We start from the raw sequence: 24,590 nt of genomic DNA on the forward strand, positions 1-24,590 counted from the left end.
TTGAAGCTGTATTATACTTACACTAAGATAGATATACAAACCTAAGACAATATGCTTCTCTGGTTGCAACAATTCACCCTTACACACAGTATTACAGTATACAGTAAAGCCCAGATCTGGCCACTGTTTCACGTTTGTTGCAGTAGATAACACGTCCTCTACAGATATTTTGGATGGAACTGCATGGATGATACATTTTTACATATCTGACATCAATCATAAGTGTAAGAGATAAGAAAAAGATATACTAAATACACAGCTACGAATGAAGTGAGAAACTTTATAAGAAAACAACATCACTGAAAGCAGAATTGGTGTAATGACATTTATTGTTGATTCTACACACCATAAACACACAATTGCACAGTAAAAATCAAAAGCGTAATGATGAAATAGGATCATTAAATTCACAACGTACAGACACAGAATTTATGTACTTTAGAAAATAATCAAGGTATTTGTCAGGAGTCGGACTCGAACTCCAGTCTATGGAACTACCATAGACTGTAAATATTGATGTATACAGTATGCAGTCTATGGTAGGGTGACCAGACGTCCCCGGTTTCCGGGGACAGTCCCTTATTTTGGCTACCTGTCCCCGGCTGGATCTGTCCCCGGAAATGTCCCCGGTTTTCACTGTGACTGAAAGACCCGAAATTGGAATGAAAGAAAAAACGTAGCCGATAATCGCACACCCAACACAGGCTCCAGACCGCCAGAGCCAGCGGTGCTCAGAGATGTTTTAGAAGCCGTATTTTACGATGCTAAAATCACTGATTATTTACATGGAGTCTGGTGCGTTTAGCAAACGCAATTTCGCGGACTTTTATGTTTTAAAAAGGATCTTAATCTTTAACAGAAAGGTCGACCTCCTTAGAAATCCTTCCCATAATGTTGTCAGACACTTAGAATATTAATCTGAGTCTGTTAGCAGCAAAACAAGCACTTTTATGAACGTAAATACAAGCTGGACAATTATCCTGTTAACTTACATTGCAGCGATCTCGTTTAATACTGCATCACTGTCAAAGGAAAATATGTCCTCAATAGTTTTTATTGTATCTGATTCTCAATGAGCTGTTCCAGAAACAAGCCTTGAGCAGTAAAGCAAAAGCTGTCGGATAAATGTAGTTCAGTAAACATTACAACATTATGAAATATTGAGACGTTCTATCTTGAAATATTAAGACTTTCTATCTTGAAATATTAGGACTATAAGGACTTTCTATCTTGAAATATTAGGACTTTCTATCTTAAAATATTAGGACTATTAGGACTTTATATTTTGAAATATTAAGACTTTCTATCTTTAAATATTAGGACTTTGTATCTTGAAATATTAGGACTTTTTATCTTGAAGTATAAGGATGGATTTTTTATCTTGAAATATTAAGACTTTTTATCTTGAAATATTAGGACTTTCTATCTTGAAGTATAAGGATGGATTTTTTATCTTGAAATATTAAGACTTTTTATCTTGAAATATTAGGACTTTCTATCTTGAAGTATAAGGATGGATTTTTTATCTTGAAATATTAAGACTTTTTATCTTGAAATATTAGGACTTTCTATCTTGAAGTATAAGGATGGATTTTTTATCTTGAAATATTAAGACTTTTTATCTTGAAATATTAGGACTTTCTATCTTGAGGTGTAGTGGAGTAGGAAGTAGCAGCAGGGGTGGGTCTAGGATGATACCTTGGGGGGGGGGGCTCAGCCCCTAAAGAGAACAGCTCTAGGTCTAGTGTCCCCGTTTTAAGTTTTACAAAAATAAAAACATTACTTGTTTTGGAGGTAAATACGCTTCTGAGCTGAAAATGTCCCCGGATTTTGTCTGAGAAATCTGGTCACCTTAGTCTATGGTCCAACCTGAACGCAGCCGCCGTAACGTCTGTTCATTTCTTTAACTGTCTATGGTTCAATGTTGAAGAAAGCTGGCCTTCTCTCCATTCGCGGCATTCTGCGACCAATAACATTCGAGGATTCAACATTCTGCGACCAATCGTCTTTCGAGCTTCGCAGTTTGCGGAGAAATGTGGAGTTGAGTCTCTATATCTTTTGGTTTTTTTTAAGAGGTGCGTTCGTAATGGCCGCCATCCTGTGAAAGCTAGCAAGTTACTGAAGAAACATGGTGAGTATAACCGTAAATACGTTACCTATACAGTCTATGGTATTTACACATTTACTACAGTAATGCAGTATGACATAACGCTAACTGTAGCTAAGTGTAGAAGTAAATTACCTCTTGTGTTGTTATGTTAGCATATCAATTGATTTAGCGTTAGCTATCTAACATTAGTTAGCTAACGTTAACGTTAGCTAACTAACAAACAATCTCGTCAGTCCTGAGTTTGCGTTTCGAGAACAAAATGTTTTGACTATAGGCAGAATATTTCTACCCAATCCTTAGATCATCTGATGAATAAACAAATATGTTGGGTTGTCACATAAATAATATATAATGTGATATTAGTGTAAACGTAACGTAATCCCTCACAATCCTGTATACCTGATATCTAACTCAGGTTAAGTGACACACTTTTCATTTTTCATATAAATAATAAAGTTCATGGTCATCATGGAATGGTAAACGTCACACAATCACTTGTGTATTAATAGTAGCTAATGTAATCTACGTACATGTTTACAGCTGGCTTTTAATGTTACAGCACTTGTTGCTTTTATGCATTTGCATTTTTTTATGCATTTATGTCACCAATAGCAATGTTTTCAAGCACAGATAATAAAAATAAATACTAAATACAGAGCTACAAATTTGCAAAGTCTAAGAGCCTTTCTATGAAGACTAAGATCACTAAAAGCAGAATTGGTGCGTTAGCTGATATACAGTACTGTGCAAAAGTTTGAGGCAGGTGTTGAAAAATGCTGTAAACTAAGAATGCTTTCAAAAATCTAAGTATTCATAGTTTTTCATCAATTAACAAAATGCAGTGAAGGAACAGAAGAGAAATCTAAATCAAATCAAAATTTGGTGTGACCACCCTTTGCCTTCCGGACAGCATACATTCTTCTAGGTACACTTGCACACAGTTTCTGAAGGAACTCGGCTGGTAGGTTGTTCCAAACACCTTGGAGAACTAACAACAGCGCTTCTGTGGATGTTCCTAAAATCCTTCTGTCTCTTCATGTAATCCTAGACACGTTTGATGATGTTGAGATCAGGGCTCTGTGGAGGCCACGCCATCACTTCCAGGACTCCTTGTTCTTTACGCTGAAGAAAGTTCTTAATGGCATTGGCTGTTTGTTTGGGGTTGTTGTCCTGTTGCAGAATAATTTTGGGGCCCTTGAATGCCTCCCTGATGGTATTGCGTGATGGATTGCAGTAGTGTCTGCCTGTATTTCTCAGCATTACTCTGCAGAGAGAACTACTGTATCTTCAGAGTAAAGAAGAACAAGAGTCCTGTAAGTGATAGTATGTCTCCAAATGAGCCCTGATTTAGATTTAGATTAATTTTTTTTTAAAGCATTCTTAGTTTATTGTATATTTTTTCACACCTGCCTCAAACGTTTGCACAGTACTGTACATTTTTTGTTGATTCTACATGCCACAACAGATTCACACAGTGACAATCATGAGCATAATAATGTAGTAGGATCGTGACAATCACAAATTACAACCACATGTATGCTCTGTTGAAAAGAAAAAAAAAAATTACTTGTCAGAAGTGGGATTCGAACCCACGCCTCCAGAGGAGACTGCGACCTGAACGCAGCGCCTTAGACCGCTCGGCCATCCTGACATGTTCTGGTATTTGGACCTATCTGTTACCTTTGTAGAATTCTCCATAAACACTTTAAAGTTTAGATAGTAAAATGTCTAATATACGAATAGTTAAGTAGCCGCTAAAACAATTCCTCTTGCTGAAGCAGCTGTCAGATACAAAGTAATATTATTCCATGATTCTTATCAGTTAACTAGCTAAAGCTCACCACCTTAACATTAGTTCATTTTACTTTTCAGAGCTGGTTTTCACCCTGATGAATGGAGTCAACTAAAGGCACTGCCCCACCTAGCATTGCAACATCTAGCGTTTGTTATGAGCTATTTGTACTGTAGGTAGTCAGTATGCTGAAGCAAACAGGGCGTTAGCAGTGAGAGCAATTAGCCTAACGGTTAGCTAGGTGACACCGGGCGGCACCAGCTTGTGAAGTAGTGGGACGTCCCATCACCTGAAAATAAAACTGTAAGTAATTTTGCGGGAGAATGGTGTGTTCAATAATAGACGGGCAACCACTTAAAGTAATTGTTAAGTTAGGATCGATGTCTTAGCTACGTTAACGTTTAGGTTAACGAAACTGCGTGGTAACGTTAGCTAGCTAGCTAGCTAGCTAGGTGGTGTGAATATGACAGTTTCTGCTACTTAGCCTCTAAGTTTCTTGACACATTGTTTAACGTTAAACTAACGTTAGATGCTACGCATACTTCTAATCGTTCTGTAAAACTAGGTGGAGTCTGGTGAGGCCTACAGTGTATATTTTTTAACATCAGGCCTGTGGCTTATTATGTTGAAATATGTACTACACTGCACTATCTGGTCTAGCCATCGACAAATGGTTTCATTCCTGTAGTCAGTGTTTATTTTTGCACTTTCTCACGGTCTCTTACTCCACTTTACTTTTCAAATTGTTGTAAAGGTAAATATTTACTATGCATCTACAATTTAATATAATTAATAATTGTTAATATACTATTAATCACACACTGCTGTTATTTTGTAATTTTCAAGTGTATTTTATTAATTCTATACTTATTTTTTATTTGTGCTGCTGCAAAAACCAAATTTGCCCTCAGTGGATCAATAAAGGCTTCTCTTATCATATCAAAATGCCAAAGCCAGGTTAATGATTAGCAGCCTTACCCGGCTACAGCTGTATTAACTTCCTGTTGCTTACAGATTCCCAAGCAATTTTTTACTCATGCACATGCTATTATATCCATGTGTGATTTTTAGCCATAGAGCGGTAATGTTTCTGTGCAAATCTTCATGACATGCTATTACTGTTTTTTATTAAGTGTAAAGCATATTAAGTAAAGTTGTAAATGTGTGTAAACACACTGGCCTGATATCACTCTGTCTTTGTCCGCTCTATTTAGTTTGACAAACATGGCCTCCACACCTCCACACAATTTCTCCTGGGTCGATCCAGACAAACTGGCTGGACTGGCACTACCCAGGATGACATCTGAATACCAGTACCTGCTGGACAACGGTATCAAACACCTGGTTTGCCTGTGTGAGAGAAAACCACCCTACTATGACTCATGCCCAGAGTTACAGCTGCACCACATCAAGATAGTGGACTTCACTCCTCCTTCACCAAGTCAGATTGATAGATTCCTCTCTATTGTGGAAGAGGCCAACTCCAAGGGGGAGGTAAGAGCTCAGATACTTGATAGGCTTGGCTTGATGGATGGTTATGCTTATAAAGTACTTTCAGGACTCTCCAGTGTGCTCCAGTATAGCATTGTAAGCAGGCCCTGGAACCTAAAACATTTGGCATCAAGTTTACGTTACTTTGATGAAACCTCTGGAACCATTAAAAGGAAAAACTGTCTTTCACAACTTTGCTGCTCCTCCAAAGTGCATGAATAGAAAAGCAAAAGGGAAAAAGCTTTTGTTAGTGTTTGAATTGTATACTACGCATTTAATTTCTTACATTCTCACAAAGCAATCAGCACCAATGTTTTTACTTAAAATTGGGCTGTTTGGAGTATCTGATTTTCTTCTTCCAGTAGTCATATAGGGTCAGGATTCCTGGTTATGTTCAGTGGTTGTTGCAAAGACAGTAACAACTACTGATCATTTTCATAATCCATTAGTCTGCTGATTACTTTATCAATTAAAATGATACATCACTTTTTTTTCTGTAAAATGTCTGATTTTTTTTTTTAAATATTGTCGTAATTTCCTAAAATCCAAGGTAATGTCTTCAAATCGTTTGCTCTGTCTGATTTAAAAGTTTAAAAGCCAGATAGTCTGTATAATATCACACAAGAGAAACAAAGCTACAAATTCTCACAATTGAAAAGCCGGAATCAATTAATATGTAGCGTGGGCTTAGTGATAAGAGCAACTACATCAGTTTTACTTGCAAGAACAAAATGCAGATTCCTGTCCAATGCAGGGTGTGCATGCTGTGTTACAGGCGATGGAACAAAAGAAATCTTGTTTTGTTGCTGTACAGGGTGTGGGAGTTCACTGCATGCACGGGCATGGGAGAACAGGGACCATGCTGGCCTGCTACCTGGTGAAGACGAGGAAGATATCAGGGGTCGACGCCATCAAAGAGATCCGCAATCTGCGGAAAGGCTCGATTGAAACTCACGAACAAGAGAAAGCTGTGGTGCAGTTTTATCAGCGCACAAAGTAGCTTTTACACAAGTAACATACAGAGTGTGCTTCTGTTAGGAAGCAGAATAGCAGTGGTTTTACAGAGGATAAGCATACAATAAGTGGAAGAAGTGCCTCAATTATCTTGCTAAATAAACAGGGAAAAACAAAAATGAATGCTTAAACAGGTAATACATTTAAAGAAAAACAGAATGTCCTGGAAAAACAATACTAAACCTAGTGTTGTCATTACCCACACTATGTCCCTGGGACATTTAACTAAGACAGTAAATACATCCTCACACTGTCTGTTTACATGGTACTGTATCTGTATACTGTCATTTTTCTTAGCACATGATTGCCTTTGTTTATATAGACATGTTTGCGAGGCTTTAATCTTTATTTATGCACTGGACGCCAGAGAAAAGAGACGCTGACGCTCCTTGAATGTGAGCTTTTCAGGAGCCGGCGCTCTCTTGGTTTTCTCCTTCTGGCTTCTGTGAATAAAACAACACGGATATTCGCAGAATTACTTGAATTTTATTAATAGGGAATCACTTATGGGGACACAAACAGTAGCCTGTGCTTTTCTTAAAGTGCTCATATTATGCTTTTTGGCTTTTTCCCTTTCCTTTAGTGTGTTATATATCTTTTATGTGCATGTTATAGGTTTAAAAAGTGAAAAAGCCCAAAGCCCCCCCCCCCAAAAAAGGGACTTACCCTCTCCAACAAAAAACACTGTTCACCAACTGCTCCAAACAGCTCTGTTGTAGTGCAGCCTTTACTTCAGAGACAAACGTGCGTCACTTTGTGACACACGTTATAATGCTCACCTAGCTGCTAGCGTGGCCACCCTCATACTCTGCTCCTGACTGGCTAGTAGTCTTTACCTAGCTAAATACAATTACAAACCTGAAATGAGCATAATATAAGCACTTTAAAATATATTTATAGAGTGTATTTTACTCAGGGATCTCTTTCATACACTTTCAAAGTTACTTGGATGAATTAAATTACTATATTGTCAAACTATTTAAAAAAAAAAGACTAAATTAAGAAGCTTGGTGTAATAGTAAACAACCACATGAGCATTTCAGTGTCATTAAGTCATGAGTAGAAATGCTGCATATAGAAATTAAAAAAAAGAAATGCTTCATATACAGCTGCCTGTTAGATTTGATAGAATTTAATGTTTAAAAGTCAAAACGTTTAAACTCACTCTTTTGAGGCCATGTTGTTAATATCTTGACTCAGTCCGCTTTGTCTTTGATCTGCCAAAAAAACATGGAAATGTTGCAATGTGATGAGATGTCTAAAGAGCACAGACTCTTTAAAATAAACCAAACTGACAAGTACCTGTCTTTGCCTTGTCTTCCTTTTGGGAGAGAGGAGTTCCAGCCTGCTTTTCTAACTCTTTCAATTCACTGTTGACGTTCTCAGCAGAGCTCCTCTTGTTCTTAATATGGAAGCAAAATAATAATGAGATGTAGGTTATTTTAGATTTTTAAATTTCAGCTTCATTATTCAAACGTATTGATCGTAAACACAGGAATATTCATTTGTGGAACAAACAGAACATTTACATTAGGTGGTAAGTATTAGTCATTATAAACATGTTTTATCATGTGTGATAGTTATATATATATATATATATATATATATATATATATAGGTCATATGTCCCATAATCATAATCAACAATATTTTGAACCTGTTGTATATCAATATGTGATCATGTACCTTGTTTTGCTGTACTCACTTATTTTTAGCCCACTAAATCTACTTTAGTTAGTGATTTCCTACATTTCCCAGAATGCCTTTTTGTAACATCAGAATTTCTCGAGGTTCTTAAGGGTTCCCTTTACCATCATGACACCTGTGTTACACTTCACCTGTGTTCTATTCTCCAGCTGCTGTATCGTCACCATCATGTCCAAATCTTCCTCCTCCTCATCCTCATCCTCCTCTCCTCTCTGCTGAAGCTCCTGCAGCCTCTTCTGAAACTGCCACTCCAGGCTCAGCCTTCGGAGGCGCTCGTTCTCCTCCGCCGTGCGCCTTGCTCTACCCTGCAGCTGGTGCACCTCCTGCTCTAGGAGCTCCACCATACGGAGCCTCTGCTGCTTCTCCAGCTTCTCCTGGGCCTCCCTCCGCCACGGGTCACACAGCTCCTGAGGGTCCTTTGGCCTTGTGGGACCTGTGCCCTGCTTCTGCTGAGTGGGAGGTTCTTGGAAGGAGACATGTTTGGTTGGAGTGATGCTTACTTGGGGTTTTGCAGCTTGATCCCTGTGTGTGTTGGATCTCTGCTGCTGAGATAGAAACGAGGGCTGAGGTAGCTTCTTGGTTGCAGTAATGGGACATGCATAAATATGATTAGCTCTGTTGTTATTTCCATTTACTTTAAGGGTTTGGCTCATCCTCACTGCCAGCAAAGACGAACTCTGGAAGGTGGTGAGTGGAGGATTTGTGTTCCCTGCTCTGGTTACAGGGATGTCGATGCGTATTGGCTGGTTGGAAGGCGTCGGTGTTGGATGTTGGGAAAAAGGAGTTCTCCAGACACCGGCGCCACTTGTACGCCCGCTCTGCTGTTGTTTTGCAGGAGAACAGTTATCTGAGAGGATGTCATGAGTGGAAACACTTGAGCGAATTGGGAAAGATGAATAGTGGCTCATGGTTTGCTTTGCCCGCTGCTCCTTCTGCTCCCACAAGTTGTGCCTTTTGTCCAGCAGGGGGCCTCCAGTGTCCATACACAAGTTCTCCTGTGACAGAGCTTGGCGCTAGAAGGATAAATATAGAGGGTTTTTTACCTTCTTGTATTTATCATTTTATTATTAATCAGTGGTGGAATACAGGACGTGCTCACAATTATTACTTAAGTAGAAAAACAGTACAACGATATAAAAGTAATTAACAAGTAAAAGGTCAGTACCTAAAATCTTACGTAAATAAAAAGATACAAGTATTATCAGCAAACGGTACTTAACATTGTATTTTCTAATTTTGTCATTTGTTTTTTTTTATGTAAAATGTTGTGGAGTAAAAAGTCCTGAAATGTAGTGTAGTAGAAGTATAAAGTATAAGTATAAGTAAAGTACATGTATCTCTAAATTGTACTAAAGTACACCGCTTGAATGAATGTTCCAAGTTACTTTCAACCACTGTGAACAATTTTTTGACTATTCCTTTGCGTAGTAAATATGATGGTATGATAAAACATTGTGATACCAGAAGGACATTAAGACTCCGTAGCATTTAGTAAAGGCTTACCATGAAGGTCCTCTTACTGGAGATCTGTCCATCTAAAGGCCTCAAAGACACTTTGAATGTTTGCTGTGGTCGACTGGATTCAGATGGGTTTCTGTCCTGAGGTTTACGGGTTGGAAGTGTCAAGTATTCCCTGTGAAATGTCTGAACAAAGACATAATAGGTCGTTTTGTGACATTCAATGCATTTAAAAACAATGCATTCTTGTTTAGGTATATAGCTGACACTAGAGAAAATCAGATTTCGCGATATTCTTGTCCCAATGCCTCGATGTCAATATTGTGGCAAAAATATAGGGTTGACAATCGGTGCTTTTTCACAATGACATTTAAGATGAATAATCTTCAGTAATTTAGATATAATGAGTAAGAGGGTAAAGGTTAAAATAATAGAAGAGCCAGAACAGTCTGGTAACACAGAAAATGACATCAATTTAATGTAATGCAGCCTTTAAAACCAGGAAAAGACAACACTTAAGCCATGTACGATATCACGATTTCCAAAATCTGAGAGGATATCTAGTCTCATATCACGATATCAAGATCATATCGATATATTGCCCAGCCTTAGCTGACACTGTTCTTTATTGTAACCTAACGCTTTACAAATGTTACGAGGAATTATTTGGAGAAATCTAAAAAAAAAAAAAAATCTCACATCAGCACAAAGGTTGATAGTGGACACAGCAGCTGCAGCAAGGTCAACCGGTTCATCTCCATCCTCGCGGTGGAAATCTGCTGAAATAAGGAGAAAATTAAAACAAAGGTGTTGTTCTTATGACTCAGCCACAAGCTTTAAACATATTTCACATTAAGGTATTTACTGTATGAGCCTAGCAGTGATATGTGACTAAAATACAAGTGCACCCACCGGTCATGTTGGGGTCGGAGCGATAAAGTTGTCTGTTTCTTTGCATCACCTGGTCTTTCTGCCTTTTGCTGCCTCCGTGGAGCTGTTGTGAGGGACCTGGATCCACAACCCTGTACAGCATGAGCGCTTCGCCGTTTGGCTTGGCGGGGCTTTTATGTCCTTGTGAAACAAGAAAGGGTCTTAATTAAGTCATGAGGAGCAGAAATTTAAAAAAACAACGATGGTTATTTTGTATTAACCTGTAGTCCTCTCTGAGGGGGGTTCGCTCAGCAGAGCTCCCAGGCCGTGGTAGCTCGCTCCAAACTTTGCAACTTTTAAGGTCACAACGGGGCCGGTTTGCATCATGATAGCTGCTGCCCTAAATCAATATGAGAATGACAGTGTATTTCAGACTGCATAGCCTTTCGTACTTTCTATTAGATTATCTGGGTCTTGATCTGAGAGTAAAACACGTACAGTAACAATTTGAATGAGTTTTGAAAGTAAAGATTACGCCGCTGTCACCTGTTGGCTATTGCAAAACTGTTCCACTGTTTGTATTGGTTCAGCAGTTGGATATATACATTTGGATTATATTGTCCAACCCACACATGGTTGTATAGGCTATGTCATCACTTTGATTTCATGACATTTTCTGGAAAACAAACGCAGATCATAAACCAAAGTGTGGCACAAATGTTTTACCTGATGATGGCGCTAAATGAAAAAGTTAAGGGATCCCCAGAGTTATTACAATTATTACATCCTGAGGAGAACTTGAATGTCTGCATTAAATTTCATGGCAATCCAAAAGCCATTTCACTCATAACCACTTGAGAAAACGTCATGAAAGTTATGTTAAGTTTCATCCTCTGGGGGGCAATTAATGTGTGTGCAAAATTTTGGGGCAATTTAACAAATAGTTGTTGGGATATTTCATTCTGGACCAAAGTGCTGAAACACACTGACAATGCCAGTGGCTATTTCTAGAGTCACGCTGCTCGCACAAAACCCTTTTTCCAGCCTGTTGTGTAACTACCTTTCTTGATTGAGATCGACCAGACTTTGACCATTCACACTCAGCAGCTGATCCCCAGCTGTTAACCTGCCATTCTGCACAAATTAGAGATTTTGTCAATTATGTCAATCTTTTCTTGTATAATCCCATTAAAATAATTCTGTACATTGCACATTCGTATTGGATCTCACCATTTCAGCTGGTCCTCCCTTGACAATAGATTTGATGTAAATCCCAAGTTCTCCTTGACCCGCTCCCTGTGGCAAAATAATAGAGAGCGCATTCATTAGTCACGACCGTATTAGTTACGCACATTTTGGTGTTTGAATAATTTACATTTGTTTGGCAGGATTGAGTCAGTCACCTTGGCAGCCACAATGCTGACCCCCATCCCACTGTTTAAAGGTTTGTTCAGTGTAATAGTCACCATCTCTGGCTCTCTGTGTGGTGTCTATTAAAGAAAACATAAATAAATGACAGGACTGCTCCATAAGTGTTTTTTTATGTTAAAATGAAATTATATTTCAAAACATCACCTCATGTGGTTTTGCCTACCAAGTGTGTGCTCTCTGCAGAGGAAGTTGGTTCACTGAAGTACACGGTCCAGTCACCTTTGGAGTTCGGCTGGGATGTTAAAGAACAGAGACCTGGAAGAGAAAGACATCATTTTAACTGTGTTTGTATTAGAAGCAATACATTTCTGGTGTTCTACAGCATTGTCACATTTTGCAAATATGACGAACCCAAACCTTTCTGGCAAATTGGCTCCAAAAATTCCCTGAACCCTGGAGGGATTCCTCTCACAGTGTCACAGGAGTACCCTCCCTCCGGCAGCAGGAAGGGCAGGTGCAGGTCGAGGCTCTCCTCCAGCTGGATGTCCCGTCCTTCGCTCCGAATAAGGTTATCTGCTGAGGCCTTTGCAGACGCCACTACAACATTGATCAAATCCTGCAGCGAGGATGACACGTGGATCAGACAGCGGAAATATTTTAGGAAAAGGTCATATCAGTGCATAGATTGGTATTTGTCATTCTGTGACAAGACATCCGATCGGCCTGCTGTGCCCTGAGCAAGATACTGAAGGCCTTCCTGCAGATGACCTCCCTGGAGAGGTGATTGAGATGCAGTGGCGGTAGTTCATGTTGAAGTAGATGCCTCAGTAGAAACTACTGTAACAGTATTATCACTGGTGGAAAGAAAGTAAGGACTTCTACTAAAGGACTGTACTAGTACAGTTTGAAGTACTTTTACTGTATTTGACTATTTTTATTTTATGCTACCTTATACTCCTACTTAACTGTACCTTACATTCATTTATTTGATTAACTTTACAGATCAATATTTGCCATACAAAACCCACAATAATTTCATAGAACAAAATGCTTTGTTCTGTTTGTATTGCTGAAACAGTGTAATGCAGTTAAAAGCTCCACCACCAAAACATTACTAAAGTCAAGTTTACACAGAATTGCATCTGCAATTATCCAATAATATATATTAATATTGACATTTTGCTACACATGAGTACTTTGCTTTCGGTACTTTAAGTAGAATTTGTTAATGTAGTTTTGGACTTGTTATTGAGTTTTTCTACTTCTCTTACTACTAGTAGCTATACTTGTTGCAGTAACTAGTAGCAACGCTATTGTGAAATGGAGGTTCTAATAGAAACAGTAGCTAGTAACGTTAATAATTGTAGTGGCAGTTCTTTTTTTGCTTTTTTTATTTTTTGGGCATTTTAGGCCTTTAATTACACAACAGATTAAGACATGAAAGGGGAATGACATGCGTCGAGGAGTAGCTAAACCTCTTGCTAGCTATGCGCCTGCTCGACCAACTGAGCCATGTAGATGGCAGTTCTAATAGAAGCAGTAACATTACCTGTAGCAGCTGTTTATATGACTCTGATATTAATATATATATATATATATATATATATATACATATATATATATATAAAAATGTGTTATATATATATGGGGGTTTATTTATGCATTGTTATGCGATATTACAGATAGAGAGGAAAGTAGGGACAAAGGGCCGCGGCTCGGATTCGAACCCACACTCAGTCAGCGAAGGACTCCACCCAGCCAACATGCCTAGCGTTAGCTACTCTTTTCCTTAGCCGTTAGCTAGCTAAGCTAACATCACGCCCATAGACAGTTAAAGAAAGTTACACCACCTGCACCTGTTAAGGTATTTCAACTTGGGAGTCTGGAGTTTCCTGTCCTGACGTCCTGTGACCGCAACTGTTGCTTCACTGCGGTGAGCTAGCTAAGTAAGTGCTACCTGCTGCTAGCATTTTTTTTTTTTTTTATAAATCTGAGTTGATGTTTTTGCTATGTTTAGTTGGTGTTTGTGTGTTTGGCCAAATAGTATCATGCTTTGGCTTAGCTAACGTAAACTAACGCGAGGCTATCAACGGCTGCTAGCTAATCCATCCCGCTCTCTTGTAATTGTTAATTTCATTTCTGTTGGACTTTGCTATCTGCTTTATGGTTTCATGCTACTACTTACGCAGTAGTATTTGTTTGTTATATCTTTTGCTATTACCTGTTTATCAAAGTCATGTTGTGGATGAGCCAATATTAGTTTGTTTTTTGACACTAGCCAAACTAGTGTGCCTTTTTATGTTACAGCTTATTTATCTTTATCTTGAACTTGCTAGCTACATAGCATCCGTGTGTCAGAAAATCTTTCAACCATGCAAACATACCAATGTTTTGAAGTTATCACCCAGCCAAATCCTTAGAGATTTTTCCAACTAGCTAACTGTTAGCTGCATAACAATAGTTTTCAGTTTTGATTGTATTTTCCTTTTTTTAACCAGTTTCCTAACCCAAACAAAGATGGGCAAGAAATGAAATCTCCTTTTGTTAATTAAACAAAATACGTAGTCACACAAACCTCATATTCAGCCAAATATTAGAGAAATAGTTCACTCAAATGCAATTTTTTTTTATGTGACAATTTTCTTCACAATTCTTAATATATTATTAATATCATATTCATCATTTTAATTAATATTATTCAATCTTTAATGCTGAGCTCTTGTTTCAGTGGTTGAAGCTGCTGCTTGTACATTGTGAACCTTAAGCCGATTTCTATGCTCGGATTAGCAGTAGTACTTTCATTTTGACTATTGAGTATCTCTTGCAAAGATTTGTCCCAAAAATCCGCATCATAGTTGTAGTTTGAAAATACAACAGAGGTGTAAGGGGAGTGGAAGAACAGACAATAAGTACTCACAGGGGGGATGTGAGGCTCATTGGTTGCATAGAGGTAGCCGGATAGCAACGTCTGCAGCTGCAGTGAGTTCAGTTTAAAACAGGTATTCTGGATGGCCTTCACATCCTGCATCAAGTACTTGTTCATGGTCATGAGCATGGTTGCCTAGAAACAGTCAGGCAATGTTTTTTTCACAGCTTTTATTGACTGGAATATGTTCTCTGACACAAAGACTGAGATAAAAACTGCAAAGCATCTTACAAAGTAGCACATTTATTAAATGTAAAAAAAGAACATTAGATTTAGTCATTTGAGTTTTTGAGGTAGAATCTTCAAGCACGATAGAAGACTGCGGTTTCATGAAAGCACAGTTTAAAGTTATATTTTTAACAAATATTCATAAAAGTAGCGCAGGGAAGGACTGACCTGGGTGATGTGTCCGAGGTGGCAGTCAGCAGCACGCTCCAGGCCCTGCCTCTCCGCCCAGGCTTCGATGGCCGTAAGCCTCTGGCGGAGAGCAGCCCCCCAGTAGTGGGAGCGCAGGCCTGGCGTGTTGGTCTCTGAGCTCATCAGCTGGTTGAAGAGCCAGGCGCTGATGAAATGGAAGAGTTGGGAGAAGAGCTGGATGGTTAGGGCAGGGTTGACCCGACAGCGACGTAAAAGGGACATGGTGTTCATCAAGGTGTTCAGCACCATCTCTGCAACACACAAGACACACATGTATAGTATTTCAACAGGGAGGCAACATCAGCTCCTTCAAGAGTCTTAAATTATCTAGTGCACTTAATAAGATAATTATTACTGTAGTATTTATAAACAAACATTTACCTATACCAGCTGGCAGTGCTCCATGTTGCTCAGGATCAATCAAGAAAGTTGGCAAGTGCTTCCTTAACTCATTCTGTAGACACTTTAGGAGGCAACTTGGGGAAATAAAATGCACATATAAAACCAGAAACTTTACCCTGTACATTATGTATAACTTTCTGTCTGGATGCCTTAAGCCAATAAGATGGATCTTGCTATTCATTGTATTTTTACAAAACAAATAACAAGGATCCAAGAAATATGCCTTAAACATGTTTGGCATTTTTGTACTGCAAGTTTTGTTCTGTTGTTGCACATCTTGCACCAAATATACAATAGTGATATATCTGCAATAAGTATGAATTATTGGACGATATTTGGCAGATAATTCATTGTCTACAGACAATATTAACAAAGTAGGAAGAAAAAAATGCATGTTGGAGTAACAAAGTGTTGAAGTTTTTGTGTTCACTGGATAGTTGAGATTTGGGGGTTGAGGGTCATTGCAGTAGAAAAGAAGAACCTATAGCTATTTCTTTTAGTTTAGTTTTTGTAGTGTCTCTAAGAGGGCAAACTAAAGGCTTGAATCGGTAGTGGATAGCTGGGTGAGCAGGGTCACATATGATTTTAGCTGCACTTTGATCACATGTTTTTAGTACAGTGACTCTATTTGGATTTAAAAACTCTATGGTCACGTCTTGTCGTCTGTACCTGTAAGCTTTGTGCACCAGGTGGGACAGATCCAGCTGACTTTGATGTGTGAGCGAGCTGAGGTCTTTGTCATGCTTGAGGAAGTTCAGCAGCTCAGAGGAGTTGGCCATCCAGAAGGCGAGTGCACCGGCGATGGTCTGCTGCCTCTGCCAGGCAAATAAAGTAGTAGCAGTGTCATGTAAGCTCACAGAACTGTGTGTGTGTGTGGTGTGTGTGTGTGTGTGTGTGTGTGTGTGTGTGTGTGTGTGTGTGTGTGTGTGTGTGTGTGTTGCGTGTGCGTGTGTGTTTTCTTGTACTTGCCTGGATGACCTTCCCTGTCATGGCCACCATTTTGTTTGCAGTCAAAGTTACACTGAGTGTCTGCCCTGAGGATGAAGAGCCTTGCCTGTAATGGCGTTGCAGAGCAAAGCGTCCCGCAGCATAGAGGGTGTATGCAGGTGAGAGCTTGAAATGAACTGTGGAGCTGTTGGTGTAATTTATGACTGCAGATAGAAAGGCCTCCTCAGCTGAAATGCAAAAGACACCAGCAGGGGGCAGGAGGACATTATGAGAGGGAAGGCAGTGAGCTTACAACTGACAACTAGACAAAAAAACGTTTTTGTTTGATACTCACAGTTATCACTGAATTTAATTCCAATTGGTAATCCAGGTTGATCCGAAACATTTGGATAAAGATTTTCTGTGTGCTTTCCTGCTGTATTTTAGCAAAGAGAAGTCATCAGCTGTACTGTTTACATTTTTAAAATAGGGTCATTGATTGTAAGTTAAATTTGCCTCTACTGACTGAATGGAAAGTACATGGTCTTATTCATGAGACTAGAATTTTTAGATTACTTACCCGGGGCAGCCTGCCTCTGTTGCTTTTTGTTTTCTGTGCAGCTCTTTTTTGTGTCATGGTCCGACACAGAAATGCCGTTGTTATTTAGTAGCTTTTCAGTTGACCTGGATATTTGTTTAAAAAGGTAGATGTCATTCTGACAGTTAGGCAAGCCTGAAGCAGCAGTCTGGAAAATAAAAACGTGACGGTGAACAATGAAACATTTTACCCATTCTCATCCTCTGAAACCTTGTCGGTTCCTTTAGTCTGGTTCTTCTCTTTCTTCTTTTCTTTCCTTGACAGTGTCCTCTTAAAGCTTTGGATCATGCCTCTTTTTTCCTTCTCGTGACAGTTTTCCTTTATTGTTCAACGCACATAAAAAAGAATATACTGTAGAGGTGAGATGGTGGGAAGAGAGAGTGAAACTGCAGACTGAATTATTGGTTTGAGTGGTACCTCCAAACTCTCCCTGTCTTTCTTGAGCACAAAACGTCCTTCTCTGTTGTCCGTGGTCCAGTTTAATTGTACAACCAAAGGTCTCTCGTCCAGATCCAGTTTACGCTCTTATTCCACGTACCAAAACACAGAAAAATGGCCAGAGCATGTTTTTAAACTACAACACCAAATTAGAGATGTGACTAATGCAATTCTTTTCAGTATCAATTCATCTTCTGAATATCAGAATACCTCACTCAATTCATTGTTTATCTAGTGCAATCTACCAAAATATTGGTAATACAAATGATAAAGCAGGATATCTTCACATTTGAGAGGCTGAAATCAGCTAATTTTTGCATGAAAAATCAATTAATGGATTTTCAAAAGCTTGGTGGACTTTTAAAAGATTACTGGATTTTCAAAAGGGTTGCTAATTAATTTTCTATTCGGTTGATGGTACTATTGTTTTAGCTCTAAACAAATAACAATAATGACATGTCCTCGTCAACAATATACAGTACAAGTCGAGTGATTACCTTTACTGGCGTGGATCTCATACAGGGAATAACTAGTAGTCAGTCATTTTCATATCAGGCCTAAACTTCTCGGACAGAGTTTCAATAACCTCTTGAGTAGAAGAGTTGCTGCAAACACGCAGGCACTTTGTGGCCACATTCCCTCCAACACGATCCTCTAAGTAGAAGCGCATCACACCATGAAACTCCAAGTTCTGCCAGAAAACAGATTTTGTTTTTAATTGTGTCCAGTTTGTCCAATTGTATTCCTTTCCTTAGGTATGTTGAAACCAAATATGGTTGAATAGGCTTAGAGAATAGAAAGCCATTTTTATAAAATGTTGCTTTGGATTTAGGAATTTAAAAAGCTTTCAAGATGTCCCTGAAAACCTGTGTTGTCACGATACCAGATAATATGAATTAAACTCAATAAACCTTGCCGGCTGATATCTGGCCTTCTTCTATGGTGTGTGTGTGTGTGTGTGTGTGTGTGTGTGTGTGTGTGTGTGTGTTTGTTATATGCATCTGACAGGCACTTTAAAAAAAAAAGTAGAATGTATAAGGCATTAGATAAGTAAGTATAAGTACAAAATCTCACAAAATGGAAAAGTAGCATCCCATTACTTTAAACCTACTGCATACTAAAGTACAGTACATATTAACACAGTGGGTAAATGAGCATGTTTCCTGATAAGTACTGCATTCTATTTAGTGTGTGTGTGTGATAAAAATACAACTTTACATCCAAAACTGTGGCATTGTACAGAGAATAAAAATACAAATATGTCACCATAGAATGTATAATGGTGGATGAACCCTGCCTGATGCCTGCTGGCAGCTTACCTTATCAGGTTGGCTTATCTCGAACAAGTCCAGTCTGTTGTTGTTCCACTGTCTGATGACTTTGGCTAATTCCTCTCGTTCTTCCTCCTCCGGCATTTTTCACCAATTAACCTCACAGTTTCTATCTGACTGGCTACTGTAGAGTTTCCCCAGAAAAAGACTATCCTGTGACAGAAAAGTGTTTATCTGTCCTGGGTATTGTATCTAGGACCCCACCCCTTCTTCAGTCTACTCCTATTAGCTATAAACACATTGAACTCTGCAGTGAGTTCTTTAAACATAATTGCTTACTTCATCCCGACATTCACATCTCCTCTCCAAGCCCCCACACCCCTCTGTCCTCATTTAACGGGTCAGTGGATCTTCGTTATGTGATTCAAACAGTTCCTGAATCATAATCCGTCCCAAATGATTCCCATCTTCAAAGTCCACCACCAAATTTCATGTCATTTTCTTTTTAATCGTCATCATATTATTTCCATGTGCAAAAGTACATGTTTTGGTTTCTCACAAGGGTTTACACTGGTGCAACTTTTGACACATATTAATTATTAAAGCATATTTTAGCCATGCTGCAGAAGTCATCATGTGAAGTAGATAGAGTCCCAGCAACCATGAGAGATTTCCATCCTCCTTTTTCGCAGCGACACGGATATTTACGCTTGAGGGAATCCCACTTCTCATGCATACCAGTGATTTACAACATAATTTATGGTTAGATGTCTTCCCATTCAGTCAGCACTATGTATGTAGGGCAGCTTTTGTTGACTGCTCTGAAGCTCTCTGGGTAAACCTACAATAGAACAAAGGCCATAACAAAACCATTTAAAAAAAAACTAAACAATCAAGGGTATTGTATTGTTGTCTGGATGTTGGAAAATGCAGAGAAGACGCCTCTCTGTAGGAGAAACGTATGATTGTTTCTGCTGTGATGATCCGTTTGAGAAACAGGTACAAGGCTACAGCCTGTTAACACGTTTGTTTTATTTGAATTTATTATTATTATTTAGTTGAGTTAATCTGTTTAGGTTACATAATCTTCCCCTTTTTTTTTTTTTATTAGAAAAGAAAAACAATTTAGACATATTTACCCGCGTGACCTGTGTTGTCACAGTGTCCAGATAAAACAGGTCCCAATATGACACAATTTCATAGGATTAGTCACAACAACCTGGGAGATATTATGAAAAAAAAATAAAAACCTCCTCTTGTTGTCTTGGTGTTCTACCAACAGACGTTTTCAAAGGTGTTTTGAGTTGTTTGGCTTTAGATCTTGTAGAGATTGTAAACGCGTCTCTTCTTTCTGGTATCCTCCCACAGGCCCTAAACACTGCAGTCATCAAGCCACTCTTAAAAAAAGAACAATCTAGACACATTACTAATGAGCAACTATAGGCCAATATCAATCCTTCCATTTTTGAGTAAAATCATTGAAAAAGCGGTCTTTCAACAACTCACCCTTTTCTTGTCAGTAAACAACAGTTTTGGTGCCTTCCAGTTGGGTTTCCACCCATACCACAGCACTGAGACTGCTCTTGTTAAAGTCTGTAATGACATCCACTTAAACACAGATCGTGGCAAAACCTCAGTTTTACTTGATCTCAGTGATGCATTCGACACGGTTGACCATGACATATTACTAGAACGACTGAAAAACTGGGTTGGCCTTTCTGGCTCAGTTCTAAACTGGTTTGAATCCTACCGTAAGAACAGAAACTACTTTGTGTCTACAGTCCCTGACAAAAGTCTTGTTGTTTGATTACAAATTGACCTGAAGTGCCGCTGAAATATATTTCTAATCAAGATTTATTTACAAGAAATGGCTCATTTTAATCCCAACAGCTTTTGTCATAATGTTTGAGTGCAAAAAGAAACTGTCAAAAAGTATTCTAATATTCACAGCTTGGTAAAGCCCATTGAGTCAATTTTTGCAAAGACATAAGTGTTGTCGCCTTGTCATATGAGCTTCACCTCTGACTAATAATGGATCAATTAGGTCTCAGGTGTGTATAAAAACAACCCAGTACACTAGACCTTCACATCATTGCAACTAGACCTCTGCAAACATGCCTAAGATTCACCCTGAGACTAAAGTTTGGATTATCAAGAGGCTGAAGACCAGATCCACTGCTGATGTGGCAGACACTTCAATGTGTCTCAGCGTCAAGTACAGAGGATTAAAAAAACATCTGAAGACACTGGAGATGTTTTTGACAAGCCAGGTCAGGCAGACCCCGCAAGACAACTGCTCGAGACGACCGTTTGTTGGCTCGAAAATCCAAGGCCAGCCCATTTCCACTGCAGCAGAGGGTCCACCAGACCTGGTCCCCTGAAGTCCCTTTGTCAACCTGAAACAGTTTGTCGGATTCTGTCTCGAAATGGCCTCCATGGTCGAATCAGTGCCCAGAAGCCAGCACTAAACAAAAGAAAATTGAAAAACCGTGTGGCATTTGCCAAGGCCCACAGCCTTGCTGAAAGGATGGACGCTGGAGAGTAGAAGAAAGTGGATTTTTCAGATGAGTCTTCTGTTGAATTACACCACAGTTGCCGCAAATATTGCAGGAGACCTACTGGAGCCCGCATGGATCCAAGATTCACCCAGAAAACAGTGAAGTTTGGTGGCGGAAAAATCATGGTCTGGGGTTACATCCAGTATGGGGGGTGTGCGAAAGATCTGCAGGGTGGAAGGTAACATCAATAGTCTCAAATACCAAGAATCTTAGCTACCTCTTATTTTCCCAACCATAAAAGAGGCCAAATTCTCCAGCAGGATGGTGCCCCCATCGCATACTCCATCTCCACTTCAAAGTTCCTCAAGGGGGAAGAAGATCAGATGCTCCAGGATTGGCCGGCCAGTCACCAGACAGAGAAAAAAAAAAAAAAGAAAGAGGAAGCAGGGAAGACCAAACCAAAGATATTGATGAACTCTGGGAGGCATGCAAGACTGCTTTCCTAGCTACTCCTGATGACTTCATCAATACATTGTCTGAATCCTTGCCAAACCGCATGGATGCAGTCCTTAAAGCTCATGGAAGTCATACAAGATATTAAATTTGGATCTCACAGCACCACTATTTAATTTGCTGACATATTTGGTATTTGTAGTAAATTTGTTCAATTTATGTATAGGCGACAAAACGTTGTCTTGCCAAAATGTACCTTTCTGTCTTGTTTAAATAATAATCTTTTTTAGTGAAACTAATTTATTTCAGTGCATTGAACATCATATGAGAGGGTTTTAGCTTTTCATATGAGCTATTCTTTACACCAATTGATTAATTAAAAGTCAGGTTAATAGCAGGTGTTTCTACAAAATGGATAAGCGACAAGACTTTTGTCAGGGACTGTATAGGCAATTATGTATCTGAGCATCGCCCAATACCGAAACTAACCAACAACTGGATGTGCCAAAATTTCTTAAATTAATTGAAGAAAAAACTGAGATGGTACTTTTTGGAGCAAAGGATGAATAATTAAAGGTCAGCATTCAGCTTCAAGCGGCAATGTTGAAAACAACAGACAAAGCAAAAAGTCTTGGTGTTGTCATGGACCCAGATCTGAATTTCAACAGCCACATTAAGACAGTAAAAGAATCAGCCTATTACCATTTCAAGAATATATTAAGGATTAGAAGACTCAGCAGGACTTGGAAAAAACGTGTCCATGTTTTTATCTTTAGTAGACTTGATTATTGTGACGGTGTCCTTACAGGTCCTTACCAAAAAAATCGATTAGACATCTGAAGCTGATTCAGAACGCTGCTGCCCGAGTTCTAACTAAGACCAAGAAAGTGGATCATATCACTCCAGTTCTGAAGTCTTTACACTGGCTTCCTGTGTCTCAAAGCATAGACTTAAAAATACTTCTTCTGGTTTATAAATCCCTAAATTGCTTAGGGACAATATATATTTCTGATCTGTTATTGCACTATGAACCACCCAGACCTCTCAGATCATCTGGGACAAGTCTGCTTTTTGTCCCCAGAGTTGGAACTAAACAGGGGAAAGCTGCATTCAGTTTTTATGCTCCAGATATTTGGAACAAACTTCCAGAAAGCTGCAAGTCAGCCGCAACTCTCAGCTATTTTATGTTAAGGCTGAAGACCTTTCTTTTTAATGTTGCCTATTCTTCATTTTTATATTGAACTGTGAATTTTATTCTTGTATTTTATTTGTATTCATCAATTTGTATTTATTTTTAATTTGGTATCTTGCTTTTTAATGTTCAATGTTTTATGTAAAGCATTTTGAATTGCCCTGTGCTGAAATGTGCTATGTAAATCTAGATTTACAGACATATTCTTTTCAGATTCACAGATTTGTGACTTTTGTCGCACCTTTGCTGCCATCTTACCCCCTCTTGACACCTTCTTCCTGTTGTGTCATAAACGCTTTTGTGCTTTATTTATTTACCATCGTCTTTTTCTATTACACTCATAAGAATTTGGGAAACTGGAAGATTAATTTCTTCTTCTTGTTGGTTTGACACTGCAAAGTATTGGTTCCTTGTGACATTGGCCGTCTGTTAATTGCGGGTCATAGTTAGTGTTGCAAAGTCACGTTGTGCAGTATCACTATCAAAAATGTACCAAAAAGTATGAGATTGTCTGTTTATTTTGTGGAGAGATGCGCTCGTGGTTGTGCGTTGTGATTAGTACTTGCATATTTTGTTGGTCAGCATACAACCAACCTCTTTTCTCACCTCAAAAACCACCACAAGACACTGTACAATGAGTGCATAGTAATATCCCACATTGTTATTATTTATTCAGGTTATACTGTCAGTTTAAATGAACCCTTGTGTTGTATAAAAACTTGTTGTTTTGATATTCTATGAATTAGGGCTGCACAATTAATCGAATTTTAATCGCGATCACGATTTGGACTTCCCACGATCAAATTTGCGTGATCGAGCGATTATTTTTTATAAAGCGTCATTTCATAGAACGCTCCGGGTTTTTTGCAAAGCCCATCTCCCGCTCCATAAAGCCGTCTGCTCATGAGCCAGTCAGAGTAGTTCACTGCACCCCGTGCAGCTAAGTTTCTAGATGTAGACAGTCACAGAGGACAGAGTAGCGTGAGGAAAACTCAACAGATAGCAGTCGGTAATACGTCAGTCTCAAGGTTTACCAGTTTACCAGTAAACGCAACACTTTGTCCCATTTGTTTTTCAGACAACAGCAGTGACCAGTGCTAGTCAGCGTCTGTTAGCTGTTAGCTAGTAGCGTCTGTTAGCAGTTAGCTCTTCTAGGACGCACCGGTGCTAATGTCCTCGCATCCGCTGCAATGCTGTTTATATGGATATGGTTTAACTTTGCGTTACGTGACCCATTTCGTCTGTAAAGCCGTGCCTGTGTTGGATCTTTCTACGCTCTCTCGTCCTACTCTCTCTCCTCTTACTCTCCGCGCCCCGCCACACAGCGGCCGCCGGTCCACACTTCTGATATATGTCTACAGTTTTAATTTTTCATTAACACAGCTGTATATTGTTAAGTATGAGGGGCAAACCTGTATTTGTACCAGTGTTTCCGCGGGTAACTGTTATCGCGGCCGCTACGGCGAAGAACACAGAAGAAGTTTTTGAATGCAGCTAACTTCAGTTGGTAGAGTAACAGCGTGAGACGGAGCTGCTGGACCGTAGCCTGGACCATGGCCAGAATATCATAGTTCATAAAAATGCAGCACAGTGAAGATACAGACGTTTAATACACACGACGTGTGTATCCGCCGTTCGACCCGTGCTGGACCCGT

General features: G+C 39.2%; 2 protein-coding genes, 1 long non-coding RNA gene and 1 other non-coding gene across 5 annotated transcripts in view; 2 read left to right on the top strand and 2 right to left on the bottom strand.

Moving 5' to 3' along the window:
* Positions 1 to 1,901: 1,901 nt before the first annotated feature.
* Positions 1,902 to 7,708, top strand: dusp23b (dual specificity phosphatase 23b). Of its 2 annotated transcripts, none has more exons than XM_032500907.1 (3): positions 1,902 to 2,131; positions 5,117 to 5,396; positions 6,208 to 7,708. In XM_032500907.1, exons 2-3 carry the CDS (start codon positions 5,127 to 5,129, stop codon positions 6,391 to 6,393), a joined length of 456 nt encoding a protein of 151 aa, XP_032356798.1. In that variant the 5' UTR covers positions 1,902 to 2,131; positions 5,117 to 5,126; the 3' UTR covers positions 6,394 to 7,708. The 2 variants fall into 2 exon arrangements, with proteins under 2 accessions (XP_032356798.1, XP_032356797.1); XM_032500906.1 differs by lacking the exon at positions 1,902 to 2,131 and adding an exon at positions 3,983 to 4,205.
* Positions 3,679 to 3,761, bottom strand: trnal-cag (transfer RNA leucine (anticodon CAG)). Its single transcript has one exon. It is a non-coding gene; the product is annotated as a tRNA-Leu (tRNA).
* afdnb (afadin, adherens junction formation factor b) lies at positions 6,360 to 19,168 on the bottom strand. Its single transcript, XM_032500800.1, is given in 25 exon segments — positions 6,360 to 6,850; positions 7,573 to 7,624; positions 7,710 to 7,809; positions 8,246 to 9,127; positions 9,618 to 9,758; positions 10,272 to 10,351; positions 10,485 to 10,643; positions 10,724 to 10,842; positions 11,503 to 11,576; positions 11,673 to 11,738; positions 11,846 to 11,932; positions 12,037 to 12,128; positions 12,231 to 12,429; positions 14,731 to 14,874; positions 15,136 to 15,407; positions 15,538 to 15,632; positions 16,228 to 16,373; positions 16,528 to 16,733; positions 16,841 to 16,921; positions 17,066 to 17,169; positions 17,274 to 17,401; positions 17,501 to 17,607; positions 18,019 to 18,061; positions 18,063 to 18,212; positions 18,841 to 19,168. Coding segments are annotated over 25 exon segments (3,717 nt in total). The 5' UTR covers positions 18,937 to 19,168; the 3' UTR covers positions 6,360 to 6,756.
* The window catches only part of LOC116670400 (uncharacterized), a 40,287-nt gene continuing 28,936 nt past the window's right edge, over positions 13,240 to 24,590 (top strand). Inside the window, exon 1 of the long non-coding RNA XR_004327010.1 lies at positions 13,240 to 13,759. This is a non-coding gene — a long non-coding RNA (uncharacterized LOC116670400). The remainder of the gene's footprint in view (positions 13,760 to 24,590) is intronic.

The sequence above is a fragment of the Etheostoma spectabile genome, chromosome 20 (assembly GCF_008692095.1).
Source record: "Etheostoma spectabile isolate EspeVRDwgs_2016 chromosome 20, UIUC_Espe_1.0, whole genome shotgun sequence".
NCBI classification, from domain to species: Eukaryota; Metazoa; Chordata; class Actinopteri; order Perciformes; family Percidae; genus Etheostoma; species Etheostoma spectabile.